The sequence below is a fragment of the Micromys minutus genome, assembly GCF_963924665.1.
Source record: "Micromys minutus genome assembly, chromosome: 9".
NCBI lineage: Eukaryota > Metazoa > Chordata > Mammalia > Rodentia > Muridae > Micromys > Micromys minutus.
In genome coordinates, this window is record NC_137978.1 from 37,260,852 (window position 1) to 37,277,139 (window position 16,288).

The window sequence follows — 16,288 nt, forward strand, 5'->3', positions numbered from 1 at the left end:
CAGATGGGGCCCGAGCCTTGGCCCAGAACAGAGGAGTGCTCAGAAGGGCCAGACACAACAATGCCTGAAGGCACAGGTCAGCAGAGGCTGTTCAAATGGGAGATATTTACTGTTCAGGTAAGAACTGGCAGAAGGCACTCACAGGGCAATAGTAGGAAGCCATTGAGGGATGTGGAGACCTTCTCTCTTCCCCTACACAGCCCAGAATGGACAGAAGGCTTGAGGACAGAAGGCATCAATAAACGGAGAGGGCTAAGGAGCCCCCTTCTCCTAGACCTGAGTGTACCACTCACTTGCTTCTCCCCTAAACCAAGCTTGTCTGGCCAGACAGCTAGCTCAGAGCCACAGAAGTGGGGAGAAGCCCGGAGAGAAGCGCCTCTGGGCTCAGTGATCTTAAGGCCTGAAGTGGGGGTGGGGCACCTAAAGAAGACAAAAATTAGAAGGGGGTGTGGAAATAAAGGTCAAATCCACTCCTAACTTGCAGGCTCCTCTTCTGCTCTTGGGACTCTTCTTCCCTAATATCCCATGACTGCTGGAGAGCTGGCCATGAAGATGGCTGTGGTCCTGGGGGGGCCTCCTGGAAGGCCCTTGGTCATAGCAAGAGTCACTGGGGGAAGTAGAGCTGTTTGGAATGCAGAGTAAGGGCTGTGTTGAGTCACCAAATGTCATCTGGAGGCTCACGTCTGTCATTCCAGCTGCTCAGGAGACTGACTGATGCTGGGAGATCACAAGTGCTGGAGTTCAAGGCAAGCTTGGGCAACTTAGTCAGACTTTGTTTCCAAATAAAACACAAAAACAGGACTGAGGATGCCTAGCATGTCCAAGGACCTGAGTTCAAGCCTCAGTACAAATAAATCAAGCAAGCAGGCTAGCTAGCTCTTCTGGCAAAATAAACAGCTAGGGAGGCAGATTTTGAGAGTAGGGGGGACTGAAGACCATGAGTACAGGGGAGGGGAGTCAGAAAAGGAATGGCTAATATCCCCTAAGGGAGGTATGAGTTCAGGGGGTCTTACAAGAGGCAGGAGGCAGGGCTGGAGAGAAGGCTCAGCGGTTAAGAGCACTGACTGCTCTTCCAGAGGTCCTGAGTTCAATTCCCAGCACCCACATGGTGCCTCACAACCATCTGTGATGGGATCTGATGCATAAGGCAAGAGGCTCAGTGACTACACAGAGAGGAGCACGTCCAGGGCAAGCGCAGCCTTAAGCTATCTCAGGCTTCTGGAGCTTCCCTTGTCTCTGACCTCAAACCTCATCAAATATCAATAGAAGCTTTTTTCTTGAAACATTAGGTGTGGGAGATATAGTACTGGGTTTTTTTTTTTTAAAGGCAGGCAGAGTCTTGTTATGTATTAAAAGAAGTTTGATCCAGCTAAAAATCTTCAAGAAGATGATGGAAGAATCAGCATCTATAAAAGAAAGGCAGGAAGACACCAAGCAGACACACACAGCAGAAATGAGCACAACCATCTTGACGTTTTAAGGAACTAAGGTTATTGGCATTGAAAAATAACAAACTCAACAGGCAAATTAGTAAACAGAGCTCAAGAGAGAATCACTAGATTAGAAGCTAGAACTGGGAAAATCCGCTGGAATGAAGTGCAGAATAAGGGAATTAAACGTGTGAAAGTAGATATATCGTAGGTGAAACTGAAATCTTAACTATGTGTATCATTACTCAGGAGATACTGAAAAGTGACCAAGCTTTTTCCAGAACTGAGACGTGAGTTTCTAGTTTGAAGATCTACAGACTGCCTCATAAGACATTACAAACAACAAAACCAAAAACCTACATCTAGACACCTTTTGGGCAAAAGTGTAGAATGTCAAGAATAAAGAGGAAATTCTAAAACCACCAGAGAAAAAAGATCACTAATCTACAAAGGTCCAATAATTGAACTGACAGTAAAATTCTCATCAGCAACAACAGATGCCAAAAGACAGTGGAAGAACATCTTCAGAGTGCTGAGGGCAAAGAATTGTGAACCTTCATTTCCATCTATTGCCAAACTGCTGTTTAAATCAAAGGGCAAAATAAAGACATGTGGACACATACATTATCTTAGAAAGCGTCTGTACAACAGACCTCACCTGTTAAAAAGGCACAGAGCCTAGGGGGAGGGAGGAGCTGGGAGCTCACTCAGGTGCCTTGAGGCTGAGTGAAGGCCCGTCTCCAAGAAGGGGCTGGAGGCTCTGATATGCAGGCCAGCTGGGGCTCTGTTTCTGATCTTGCCCTGGCACTAGCCAGACAGAGGAACCCAGCCCAGCCTGACCCAGCTGGGACCCAGCTCGGATTTTCCCCTCTTGAATGCCAGCCTTGTTGTCTTCTTGTCCCCTCTTTCTGGACTATGGTAGTGGCATGATACCCAAGCTAGGGGTGACATCACTAGCCTGGCTCTGGGGCCTTGAAGAGGTTGTGTCCAAACTACTCATGTGACTGGGCACTTGACCACCATAGGGTCTTTTCCTGATATCTCAGATGTCACCTTAGAAAGCACTACAGGCAGCTGGTACTGTGGAAAGGGACAAGATCAACAGAGGCCAGGCTACATGAGACTGACAGCCGGCTGATGCCCGAGAAACTTCCTTTGTTTCCTCCCTCCCTCCCTCCTCCCTCACTCTCTTTCTCTGTAGCCTTGGCTGTCCTGGACTGTAGACCAGACTGGCCTCGAACTCAGAGATCCATCTACCTCTGCCTCTGCCTCCTGAGAGCTGGGATTAAAGGTGTGCACTATTACAACCTGGCTTGAGCAATTAAAAAAAAAGTTTTACTTATTTATATGAATTCAGTGTAGGTATCTTCAGATACACCAGAATATTGGACCCCATTATAGATGGTTGTGAGCCACCATGTAGTTGCTGGGAATTGAACTTAGGACCTTTGGAAGAGCAGTCAGTGCTCTTAACTGCTGAGCCATCTCTCCAGCCCCAAGCAATTTCTTAACCTCTTTGTACCTTAGTTTCTTCCTTATAAAGAGGGGGAGGCTACTCACTTATTAATATGATGTTGAAATGAGAGTCAATGTAGGACCAAACTTTTTTTTTTCTTGAGTCAGGGTCTTATGTAGTCCAGACTGGCTTCAAACTTGCCATGAGGCGAAGAATAGGTGTTTTTACCTTCTGGGTTGCTGGAATTACAGGTGTGTATGTACTATTTATGCCTAGTTTATGATGAAGTGGAGATTCAAACCCTCTGTCCCACAGTCTAGCTGTATTTTCCTCCACAATAATTTCTTACAAGGTCTATTTCAGAGGGTCCTGCCTAGCCGACCATCAGTACTCAAAAACAAAACAACCAAAAACATCAAGAACCCAAACCCCAAACTGAACAAAATGCCACAAAGAGCAGAGAAATGGAGGATGTGTACAGGTGCTATACAGTCCACAACAGGACCTTGCCTGGCTTGTTCTCAGTTGGATGCAGAATGTCCGAAACAGCATCTGAGCTGCGCACAGGGTGCCAGAGAAATCCCTGCTGCAGAGCTGTGTATGCGAGCTCTAATAATAGCCTGTAGACATTGATGTAGGATCATCGAAAGAGTCTTCGCTGACTTTGCTCAAGGAATTAGAAGTTTCTCAGTGAGAGCCATTTCAATTGGGCTTTGATGGATGTATATGAGATCAATAAATAAAAAGGGCTTTCCAGGCACCCGGGCCAGCACATTCTGAAAACATGGCCGCAAGTTCAGAAACCCAACCAGCCGGTTAGTACAAGAACACCGAGTGCAGTCAGTGGGCAGTGGAGGCGAGTAGGATGCAAACAAACCATGGGGTGAGGACTGTGAATGAACTACTTATCTTCAAAACTTACTTCAAACAATACTCCAAAGAGGAGTTTCCTACTGTTATCACAAAGGACCCTCTCTCTTCAAGGGGTTTGTTGGGAATTTGGGGGGGGGGAACCAATGATCTCACTGGTGCCCTTTAGTTCTTAGAACTATCTCAAATAGATAAGAGGATGGGACTAGATGGTAAGGACCCAGGTAAGGGCGGTATGCTGCCCCCTTGTGGCCTGGGCAGCAAGGTATCAACCACACTGTCCTCTCAAAACCCCAGTGGTCTCCAATTCCCACCCAACCACCGGAGATCAGCACCAATTCTTTTTACTACTCCATTTACATTCAGGGCTGGGGCAGGTGGCCTGGGGAGCTAAGTAAAAGCCAATGTGTAAAGCTATCTTTTCTAACACATCCCCTCCCATCTTCAGATAAAGCATCTATCAGGAGACCAAGGTTTGTGTTTTAACTCCATCCATAATTCAGAATCTTAGACAAGTCATTGCACTGGACCCCTCAAACTGTCAGTAACTCAGGGATTGTGCTCAGTCTTCCTGACTTCTGAAGGGTCACTGTGAAGATCATAGTTTGAAGATGGGAACATTAGGAAATGCTCAGAGTGCTCCAAATGGATGTAAAGGGATCGTGCTGAGGGCTAGATAGGGGCTCCGTGGGACTGGACCAAAGGGTTTGCTTACATCTGAACAGGCCCTGCTGGCAGGACTATTTAAAGGGAACATGCTGTGCACAGAAGTTGCTGACCAATTCCAACAATCAATTGAAGACGTACAAGAATGAGGTATGAATTAAGACAGGTGGTAACTGGACATTCAAGAATGAGTGGAGGGGCAGCAGGGAGGGAGGACACCAGGAAACAGGATACAGTGCCTTTGCTGTAACCAGCCCCTCTACCTGTTCAATGGTGTGATATCCCACACAGGAGGGTTTCTATGACACAGATGAAAAGGCCAATTTGGGAATTAGAAGAACATGGGGGCTTTCCTAAGCCTTCTTTCTGACAGATAATGGTGAGATACTTATTCTCTGGTAAGGGAACTCTAACACGTTTAAAACTAGGAAAAGTTTTACAAAATTGTTACTTTTCTTTATATTATGAATGAACCCCTTACTTGGTCCTAGCTTTTTGCTTTGGTGGCCAAGAAGCTCTGTACCAAATCACTTCAAAATTATGTTGGTCTTGATAGGTCATATATGTGCTCATATTTTATGACCCCAATTTCTCAATTTTTTTCTCCCCCTAATCCTAGTTTATGGTATCAGGTGAAGTATACTTAAGCAAATGATCACCAACATGGCCAATAATCTTCCCTATACAAGGAATAAAGGACAGTTTGGCCAGACATGAATATAATGTAAGCCCCAGAACTTAGGACTTACATTTTAAGAGGTGTGAACCATTGGTTTTTCTTATGCCAATGCCTACCCTACCAGGCAGGTTTACAGTGAGTCATCTGTGGCAAGGGAATCTTAAGGATATCAGGTCTCAGCTTGAAGGGTCTAGTATGAGCCTCTTCCCTTCACAATCTTACCTTTTGAGCCCAAAGACGATGGAGCTGTCTACCAGATTATGGCAAAGCGATCTTTGTTTTTCCTGGCACTGTGCTATCATACAGTGACTGATGGCTTTTTTGCTGCCCCTGCTTCAATTGGACAGGAAGCAGGCTCTGGCTATAGAAGCCCTAACACGGTGGATGACAAGGGGCATGGGTTGCCCTCTATGGCAGATCCAAGCCTTTGGTGATGAGAACTACAATATCTAGATGTGGAAGGGTTAGGGAAGGGGCAGAGTGCCCAAGCCAGGAAACACACAAGAGTCATTGTGCCAAGGAAGGTTGTAAAGATTTCCTGGGGGCCTTGTTTGCTAGAGAAGCCAGTGTTCTCCTGGAGAGATGTCCCCACAATGCCATGTAAGTGGTCCATTTGGATGAGGCAAGGCCTTTCTGAGAAAGAGACATGTTCTGATGAAGTTTATTTGTAAACCAGTCAAGAATCTCAGTTTGAAAGGTCCCTTGGTTTTGTACACCAGCTCCTTACAGTGGTCCAACTTTCCTAACATCCAACCTTGAAACAAATCAACCTTTCCTAGCAAGCAGCCCCCATGAATTTCCCAGACACAGAAACAAATTCTCAAGTACCGAAAACAAGATTTATTGCATTTCATGCAGTTTGAAGTCCATGCAGCAACGGAGATGAGCACAATCTTTAATGTATTTAAAAAAAAAAAAAAACAGTGGGCAGAACAGTGCATAAAGTCCTGGTTCTCCTAGGTCTTGGAGAGAAGCGCTGGGGAGGAGACCAGCTCTTTGTAGAGAACGTCCCACAGGCGAGAAATGTTTCCACATCTTCTGGATGTGGAAGGCTCGAGGGAAGGGGCAGAGAAGAATGCTGGTGGAATAGGGTCTGACCCTTTCTCTTTTCTGAGGGCACAACTGGCAGAGTGGAAATCCTGTACACCCTTAGGAAGAAGACCACAGGCTGCCCCTTAGCAGTGGTGGTGAGTGCCCAAGCCAGGAAACACACAAGAAAATTATTTCTTCAACCACATGTTTCAAGAAAATGCCATAAATATGTTATTTAATATTCTCGTTTCATAGCACTGGACACATATATTGAAATATTGATTCCTTGGACACAAAAATGGAAAAAAGAAAATAAAAAATATTGCATCTTTCTGTTGTAGAATCTCAGTCCCCCAGGTGTGGAAAGTAGTGCACCAGTATCTTAGCCTGCAGGAGGCAATGAAGTCCCGGTCCTCTGGTGAGGGAGGGTATGTCCCCATCGCCTGGGGCTCTATGGCAAATATTGTGTTGGGTGTTCTTGGCTTTGTCAGCTCAGGCCCTCAGTCTCCAGTCACCTGGGGGGTCTGCCCATCAGAGGGCTGGCTGGCTGACTGAATAAACATGGGCTGGGCAAGGTCCTGGCCTGCAGGCATGGTGACTTGCTGGATCTGGTACAGCTGCTGCAAAGGGTAGAAAGGAGAATGAGGTCACTCTTGGGATAGAGGCAGATAGCTCATTGTAGGCCTCCAACTGGATGGGGTCCCAGATACCTTAACTACTACCCACTTCAAAGTGTCAGAGGGAAGGAGGATGAAGTGGTAGGGAAGGGAGACAACAAGCAGCAGACACAGGAGTCGCCAGACTGTAGCTTAGTGGACACCTCCTGTGTCTTTCACTTCTCTTTGCTCTTCAGTTAGTTCCAACTTGCTACTTCCTTTTCTGCTTTGACAACTACAAGCACTTGACTGTAAGTAATACTAGCACTTGCAAAACAGGATCCTCAGACCTTTCCTCCAAGGGATTTGTGCAAGGAGGTAGTCTGGTGTCAAACATTTACTACAACCAAGCCTGTCAGAGCAAAGAAGACAAGTTAAGGCAGTTCAGCCCCTGACCTAAGAGCTGGTCCTAAGTACTGGTCCTGAGAGGGACCAGAGGGACCAGAAGACACAGATGCGGGCATATCACTTATCTCATCCTCAGTGGACACAGAGACTATGAGTGAGGGAAAGCAGGTGAGCAGAAGCCCCCTCTTTCTTAGGTATCTAAAAGTGTTCAAACACTTCTTCATTTGAACTGCTCCATACATCTAAGTGTTGTAGAATAGGAAAAAGTAGTCCTAGAGAAGGAACCAGAAACCCTGCACTTTAGCACTAGCTCTGTAACCATAACTGAGTGAACTCAGAAAAGGAACATCCCACCTCCAGGGCTGAGGTCACTCCCTGAAGGATGGTAATTTGAGCTGTGAGGTTTTTGTTTGTTTCTTGGTTTTTGGCTCCCACAGCCCGCAGACCTAAAGGACTACTTGTCTAGCAATGTTTTCTCCATTATTAGGGAGAAAGCAGTACCCATCCAAACCCACACACTGTCTGCCATCCCTGGACCCCAACTCAGGCTGGGTCCTTACTTGTCCATCTGTGAACTGGCTGAACTGCTGCTGTCCTTGCTGGACCTCTGTCTGTGTGATCTGTAGGGAAGCACAAGGAGAGAACAGGTATGTTAGCCAGCCCACCACATGAAGATCAAATGACACAAGGTCTACAAAATGTTCAGAATAAGGCCTGCCACTTAGTAGGTGTTTGAAGAAGGCCTGCAGAGCAGGAGTCTCTCAGTCTCCTTCCACTTAGGGTTAGCAAAGATCTGGCCCAAGACAGGGACATCAGAACCACCATCTCCCCTCAAAGTATGGAGGCTCAATGAGAATACAAAGCTCCTCGGCTTTAAAGTCATAGTTATGGCTTTGACTAGAAGCCCTAAAAGTTTACTTTTCAGCCAGTTAAATAAAGCAGATTGCAAAATGAAGAGCAAAGTGGCGAGTGGTCCCTTCTATCCTTGGAAGGTGGGCTCCAAACCAAGCCTGTATCACCCAGATTATCTGACTGCAATATGAAACACTTAGTGAGCAGCAGCCTTGGCCTTCACAGTCTCCATGGCAAGCCAGGAAGTACTTTTTTCCGACACTCAGTGTGCAGTCCTCTGGGCCAAGAGGAGGGGAGAGGGAGGGAGGGATGGGGGAAAAGGGGAGGGGGGGAGAGAGAGGTGCAAAAGGAAAACATTTACTCGATATACTTCACATTTTACAGAAGGCCTTTATACTGCCAAGCAAAGCTGCAGGATATAGTGACAGCTGCTGGGAAACCAGGGTGTGTGCGTATGTGTCTGTGGAACATGAAACTTGCAGCAGCCTTTGTGCCAGCTTTTGGAATTATCAGAGCCAGTCTGTCAGGTAAAGCTGTTCTCTCCTGTGTTCTCACAATGACCCAGAACAGCTCCTGTGAGCCTAGCAAGGGCTATAAGGAACAAGAAAGGAGCAGGTATGAAGGGCTTCTTATCCTAGATCCTTCTCCTTCTGTGGTCTATAAGCTGCTTGAGGACTGTAGCTTTGATTAATCTATACACTCCTCTAGTGCAAAATCAGTATTATAGAAATGACTTCAGGATAAATGAGGAAATACAAGACAAACAATAATTCTCATAGATTAAGGCCAACTGTGCCTGTGGTTAGGAAGATTGCTATCCACAGCCTCTGAAAAGTTTAATTTACCTTTAAATCACATGTATTTTATCCAGCATGCACTCAAAAAACATTTATTAAAAAACTACTAGATGCCAAATTGTAAAATTACATCATGGAGACGTTAAGCACCCACAAAGTACCCATTTCTTGGTCTTACATTCTCCTCACTTTCTGACTTTTATTGCCCAAACTGGCTTCTGAGGAACCAAAAACCTTTCTCACTTCCTTCTGCCTCTGTGTCAGAAAAGGCTGCTTGGATCTCAAGAAAATCACTAGAATCTTACATGCTTTTAAAGAAAAGAAAAAGGGAGACAGGCTCATGGGCATAACCAGTCTTGGTAAGTCCATCAGTGTCACTGAAACCTAAGAAACTTATGGGAAGCCCAGGTCCACACGCAAGCAGATAGTAGGGATAGAAAGGGTCTTTTAGTGATTCCAGAGATGATCCTCAATTCAGATGCCTTACTTTTGGCTCATTCCTCACATTTTCCCAAGTGAAATCTTTGGAGACCTGCTCTAACTCAGCTCTGTCACCACTGTCAATAGATACATCACCAGAAATGCAACTGGGCCAGACAGGTCCAGCTCTTAAACGATTGCTGCTTTTTTTGGGTCTGAAGTGAAAGGATCCATTAACAATGCATCCCCTTCACCACTGTCCCCTATTATCTGCAACTGACAACCATGACCCTCAGGCCTAGAGTAAGTAAGTGGCCCCCTTGGCACTTATGATTCAGCCTTCAAGATGGTAAGACAGAAAGGGGGTTTCTCTGGCTGAGCCTGTTAATGGAGGTAGAAGAGTAGATTTCCCTAAGGGCACAAGAACACCAGAACATCACTGCCATTGGGACTTAGGATGAAACACAGCCTGGGAACTAGTTTCCTCCAGCCTGGTGTGTACACTTGCACCAGGGTTCTTCCTGATATTCCTGAGACCTCTCTGTCTATTCCTTTGTCTCTCAAGAGCAAGATGGTGAGAAACACATTGTGAGACCAATTGTCCAGTCAATTCCATCTGCCCCTGGAAAACGGGCAGAGATAAAGGTTTGGGGTAAATGGTTCTTGCTATAGGACAAAGTGATGAGAGTTCAGTACTGAGCACTCTCTTTCCTACAAGAAGTTGGCTGGCTAACGTTTGTCTCCAGCTCAAGCCCATGTCTCCGGCATACATACCTGTTGGGCATTGGTAGCAAGTGTCTGGATCTGTCCCTGTACAACTTGGGTGCCTGATACAGGCTGGGCTAAGCGGATATACTGGAGTTGGCCGGCATTCAGCTGCACCTAGGATGGGGCAGAGATAGAGACCACAGGGGATGAGTACACTCTCATACATACACACTTCCCATGACCAGATTTAGGGATTGAACATCCTCTGCAAGTCTCTCATAGAAGCCTACCCTGAAAAAAGTCTTTTTAAACACAGGCCAAAACAAGAAAAGTCCTCCCACCCCAACCCCACACACACAAAAGAGCGTGTCCTAATATGGCTGCACACCCATCATCTGCTGGCAATTGGCTATTTGATCAGAGCTTATCTGGGACTTTCCCAAGACTGCCTGACACTTAAGACCGAGCTTTAAGTACAGCCCTCCTCCACTATCTCCAAGGTTTGAACAGTTTCAAGATTTGCCAGGCACTCAAAACTGATGGCTGTCAATTCAAGCCATTCAGCACTTTTCTTGGAGGAAAAGTCTAGCCTGCTTTACTATCTCTGACCCCAAGATCTAGAATCAAACAGGAGGGAGTGGGGGAGGGGGTCTGGAGACTTTGAAGATCCTTGATGTTCAGTACTAGCTTCTGGCCAAAAACTCCTCAGGGGAAGCAAAGTCAGTAAAACTCACAGAAAATCCCACCATGGGAAAACAAATTACAAAACTGCCCTAGGAGTTCTTCATGCTTACAATGGGACCCCAAATAACTGGTAATACAGCAGCCTGCACGTAACTTTGTACTGAAAGCCTTAACTCGGGCTCCTAGAATTCTACTCTGCCATGAAAATACTGTTGTTTCGAGCTGGATAAAAGAAGGAATTGAGGCAGTTACTGAGATCTGTGGGTCAGCAGAGATAATGGGGGGACAGCGGCTGTGTATGCCCACAACTCAGGGGCTGGAAGTTCCTGAAAATATAAGCTAATTTGATCTGTCTATATCTAGGGGTCAGCAAGCACCTTCCTGGCTGTTGAGCTAGCTTGTATTGCAAGGAAGAATTTCCTCAGGCACACAGCATCACACCATTGTACTGGCACACACTTCTTCCTGGCTTTCACAAGCTTCATCCCAGGAACTGTACTTCTAAGAGGAAAATGCTGACAGGATAAAGCTGCGCCCTACATACGGTGCTACATCAAATACTTCTCTGAAATGCTGGCTTCAAAGGGTTAGAGCCATCAAGAAAATTGGAACACACACACACACACACACACACACACACACACACACACACACACACTCACTCACCCCTCTCCCTCTCCCAGGAACTCACTACATAGACAAGACTAACCTTAAAGTTCTGATTCTCCCGACTACCTCCCAAGTGCTGGGACTACAAGCACACGGTTTATACAGTACTTTGTGTGTGCTAGGCAAGCACTCTATTGACAGTGCTGTATCCCTAGCCCATAACTCATATATATGTATATTGTAAATATATTTGTTTTATGCATGTGCCTTCACATGCATGTGTCTTCAGACACACCAAAAGAGGACACCAGATTCCATTTACAGATGGTTGTGAGCTAAGTGCTTGCTGGGATTTGAACTCAGGACCTCTGAAACAGCAGTTAGTGCTCTTAACCACTGAGCCATCTCTCCAGCCCCATAACTTATATTCTTGGTGAAAAATTCCAAAGTTATTTGCTTGAGGCATGATAGAGGAGACAGAAAATTTAAATCTGTTAAACATCTGGTTCTATGGAAATACATACACCAAGTGTACTGTGACCGGCATCACTGCTCCAAAGCCAATAGGAAATGCTGGCAAGTTGTATCTGAATTCCTTACCAAATCTGTACCGCAGTTTCCTGTTAACATCAAGCCATTTCTGTGGATGAAGGTAGTTTGGGAATCTAGAAGGTTAGCCAAGGATCCTAGAGTGAAAAACTAAAGCCTTATCCCAAAATTTAGGTAAGGCTCCTAACAATCATAGGTAGTTGACTTTCTAACCAGAGGTGACACCTGTAGCAGCTCCTAGAGCTGCCAAGTGGTTCTACTCTGAAACAGGTGAGCACCTTTGCCCTTAGGCTTGAGAGACTTAGAGTTGCCCAGTGACTCAGTTCTTCAAGACACAGTGGGTCTACTGTTCCTCATGGCTTTGCTGCCCAAGTTCTTCAACAAACAAGCCTCTTCTCTAGCTTTTATGAGAGAACTAAAGGTTCTCTGTTCTAGGTCACCACTATTACAGACACTGCTGAGCAGCTCAAGAGTCTGGAAAAGCCAGCTTTTGAGAAGGTATCTTGAGAGCAGTGAAGATGAAGTGCTGAATTTTGTAACTCATCTTCTGACCTATTATTTTTCAAAGGGATAAGCTTACTACTCCAAGATGGGGGATCCCAGGCTTAATGACCTTACTTTGGTTCGTACAAAACACATATAACCCAAACTATGGTGACACATGCCTTTAATCTCAGCACCCAGGAAGCAGAGGTAGGTATATCTCTGAGTTCAAAGCCAGCCTGGTCTACAGAGCTATATATGGTTCCAGGTTAGCCAGAGCTATACAAAGAAACTCTGTCTTGAAAACAAACAACTATACATACAAAAAAAAAAAAAAAGAACCATTTAGAAGGCTAGTCTTAGAACTGATGGCTGAAATAGTGATGAGATGTAAAACCCAAATACCTGAACTACTGGTATGTTTGTGTAGAGACAAAGGGTGTTCTCTAGGCTTTGTTCCAGAGAAGTGGCAAGAGGATCCCTATTAGCCTACATTTTATGAAGGACTGCTATATTCATTTTGATCACTTGTTGCTTCTTGCATGCCTAGAACTGTTGTTGTGATAACTAAAAAACAGGGGGTTGGAGAGATTGCTTAGCTGCTCTTCCAGAGGACATGGGTTCAATTCCCAGCACCAATATGACAGCTCGTAACTATCTTTAACTCTAATTCCAAGGGATTCTATGCCCTCTTCTGGTTTCTACAGGTACCAAGAACACACTGCACAAATATGGTACACAGACATACATGGAACAGAACATCTATATGCATAGATTAAAAATAAATAAAGACAGGTTAAAAAATTTTTCCAAAACCCTAAGAAATGAAATCCCTCTAGGCATGCAAGAAGCAGCAGTCTACAGTAAAGGAATGAATAAGGTAAATGGAGGGCAAAAATATACTTTGCTACAGGCTCTTCTGGGAACCAACTTAAGAATATGCAACAAGTGTTATTTATGGCCTTCTCTCTTATTCTATGCTAATCAAAAGATAGGTCTGGGAGCGGCGAAATGTCACCTGCTTGATGACCTCAGTTGTCTTCAGGATCCAGTGGTAGAAGACGTTGTGGTACTCAAATTCTCTGACAAATATATACTGAAACTTTTAGCTGACATTAAGCCACGTGTATGGATGAAAGTGCCTTGAAAAGTCTCATTACATAATGTTGTCCTGATTTCTACACACATACAAAGAAGCATGCACAAACAAGTAAATGTAGTGGTAGCAAGAGCTATAGCTAGCACGGTTTCTGTGCAGGTGTAGAAGGGAACAAAGAAGAGCTATAGCACAGGTAAGACAATCTGGACTAAAGCAGAGCAGAAAGGAAACAGAATGAAGCTAGGTGTGTCATGGGAATACCGACACCATGAGTTGAAAAAATCCGTCCAGCTGGGGACAGTGTGGACAGGCTTACCGGGATCTGTTGGATCTCTCCTGTGTTGGTAATGATCTGCTGCATCACCTGCATGGTCTGTCCAGTGCCGCTTTGGGCCTGTTGGGTCTGACCCTGAGGTTGGGCCTGCACAATCTGCACCTGCTGACCTTCTCCAACCTGCATGGTCACGGGTGTGGTCTAGAAGGAAGAGCCAAGAGAAAGCTGTTTGAGCTCTGGCTGGGAGCCTGTAGAAGTAAACTGGAAGCATACTCACTCCATTACTGCCTAAATTTGTCACCCTCTTAACATGCAGCCCAATGGACGTACAACACAGCTAGAATTAAGTCTGAAACAGAAACAAGAAAGCCAAACCAAGTTTTAGGTTCACAATGACTTAGTCTAAGCTTAAACGGTGGAGCTTCAAATGTTCCAACTGTGATGGCAAAGTGCATATAGCATAGGGGAAAAAAAATCAAAGCAATCATAACAACTGACAGACCCATGTCAAATTAGGAGAAGGTGAATCTAGAGGGCAAAATGAGGGCACATGAAGTGGAGACTACATGAATGCATTATATTTAGGGTCCTAGACTATACTGTAGGCATGAAAAACACAGAAAGGCAAACAAAGAACACAGGCTCGTCTCTAAGGCTAGGCCTAGTGCATGTAGGCTCTCACCTACTCAAACAGCAGTGTGAATCTTACCCACTGGAGCCAGACAGTTGCTATGGCTCATAGCACAGCTCCCCCACAAAATAGAGTGAAAACATCAAATGCTGACAACTCAACAATGCCTACCCTCATTCAACAGCACCCAGCAACACAACAGCTTGAATAGTCAAGAACGAAGAGACCAGGTTTAAGGAATTTCTGCCTTTTGTCCATGACTTGTACTTAGCAGCTTTATCACTATGAAGCAGACTCTGAATTTTAAGATTTTAGCTCTTAATGTGACTTTTTAAAAAAGGGTTTTAGAGACAGGGTTTCCTCTGTGTACCTTTGGCTATCCTGGAACTCACTCTGTAGACCAGGCTGACCTCAAACTCATAACAGAGATCCACCTGCCTCTGCCTCCTAAACACTCAAATTAAAGGCATGTACCCCTACTGCCCAGTTTCTTTAATTTGACTTTTACAGAGAGAAATGAATGCAGTATATCTGACCTGTGATGGGAGATAGTGGAATATCTATATCCCACATCAGACATGATCTTCCCTGCTCTGAGTTAACAACCCTGTCAATCAGATGATAAAAAGTCTCAAAGAAGCATGGACTTCAAATGATGTTGTTGTTCTGATGTTAATTCTTGACTGCACAGGTGCCCCAGATGTAATAACTTGGTAACTAAAACTACGGGGGGGGGGAGCAGGGGGTGTCATAAGAACTAGAGAAAAAATTTAAGCGATTTAAGAGAAGAAAATTAATACCAAGTAAGGGGAAATTATTTAGAACTTGAAGAGGAGAGATAGCATTCTCAGTAAAAGTCTCCTTGGTGGGCTGGGACAACAGCAAATATCTCTTCTACCTGTCTAACATGTTAGACCTATATTCCTGACCTCCAGAAGGGAGATCACAACTAAAAACAGAAAGCATAGAATTCACTTCATCACAGTTCCTTCCAACTTTATTATAATGTATATTCTTAGGAAAGATACTTGCACTTCCTTCACTACTCACTATGGGTCTAGGAAGGCATGACCTAGCCCCTGGCTACCCTGAATCAGCAGGACAGCAATGTAACAACTTCACCAACCTCACAAGCCTCTCACAAGCTTTCTCAGCTTCAAGCCCAGCAGGTCTTGGTTGGCAAGGAAGATAGATGATGACATCTTTGCTGACCAAAAGCAAGCATGCTGTTAACCCATCGTTGTACTCCATCAACCCAATTTTTGAGAGTTATTTCCAAGGTATTTCTTAACCATTTCAAGAAAATGAGGCCTTGTATTAGCACAGCAGTTGCTAAATCACCCATGGTGTACCCTGCTGTAAGCACAGCAGCCATGGACTTGTGGGATAATCAGCCAATCAGGGCCAGCCCTTGACAGCCTCTCTTTAAGTTCACTCAGTAAAGGGACAGCCTTTGGCAGGTAAAGTTTCCTTACTGCGAGGCACAAGCATGAGCCAAAGACTGTCCCTGGGGCATCAGGGTGCACTGAATCCTGAGGCAAGGACTGAGCTATAATCGGTTTTGAACCTTGCCTGCCTAGTAGTGTCTGACAGAGAGAAATTACTCAATATCTTTCTATTTTAGAAGTAAACGAACAAGGAATGAACCTAAAAAATATTTAAATCCATCCCACCCCAATGTTTTTCTTCTAGGCAAACTTAGTTCTTCACTACAATATACAGGACTCTCCAGGACATGTTTCCTAGACTTGCCTAGATCTCTCATGCTAATTAAATTCTCACACCATTTCTTTTGCTGTTTCTCACTTTTCTGTCTGTCTGCTTGCTTGCTTAACTTGCTTGTTTTGAAACAGGACTTCATAGAGCTGAGTTTTGTCTCAAATTCTTGATTCTCCCACCCCATCTCCAGTGTGCCCCCCATGCCCAGTGATTTCTCATTTCTAAGTCGTTGGCTGTGCTGGGGCTTTGAATAACAATACCATACTTTCCCAGTGTATTAGCATCTCCAGCGATCCCTCTAAAAGCGACATTATTCTTTTCAGGAA

The 16,288-nt window shown here is 44.9% G+C and overlaps 1 protein-coding gene across 5 annotated transcripts in view; it reads right to left on the bottom strand.

Moving 5' to 3' along the window:
- Positions 1-5,926: 5,926 nt before the first annotated feature.
- Positions 5,927-16,288, bottom strand: part of NFYC (nuclear transcription factor Y subunit gamma) — a 62,537-nt gene continuing 52,175 nt past the window's right edge. For all 5 annotated transcript variants that reach the window (XM_080920579.1, XM_080920581.1, XM_080920580.1 and 2 more), the window contains exons 7-10: positions 13,655-13,813; positions 9,981-10,088; positions 7,698-7,757; positions 5,927-6,753 (exon numbers count right to left, since the gene is read on the bottom strand). In XM_080920579.1, the coding sequence (XP_080776705.1) occupies positions 6,634-6,753; positions 7,698-7,757; positions 9,981-10,088; positions 13,655-13,813 (447 nt within the window). In that variant the 3' untranslated portion in view covers positions 5,927-6,633. The remainder of the gene's footprint in view (positions 6,754-7,697; positions 7,758-9,980; positions 10,089-13,654; positions 13,814-16,288) is intronic.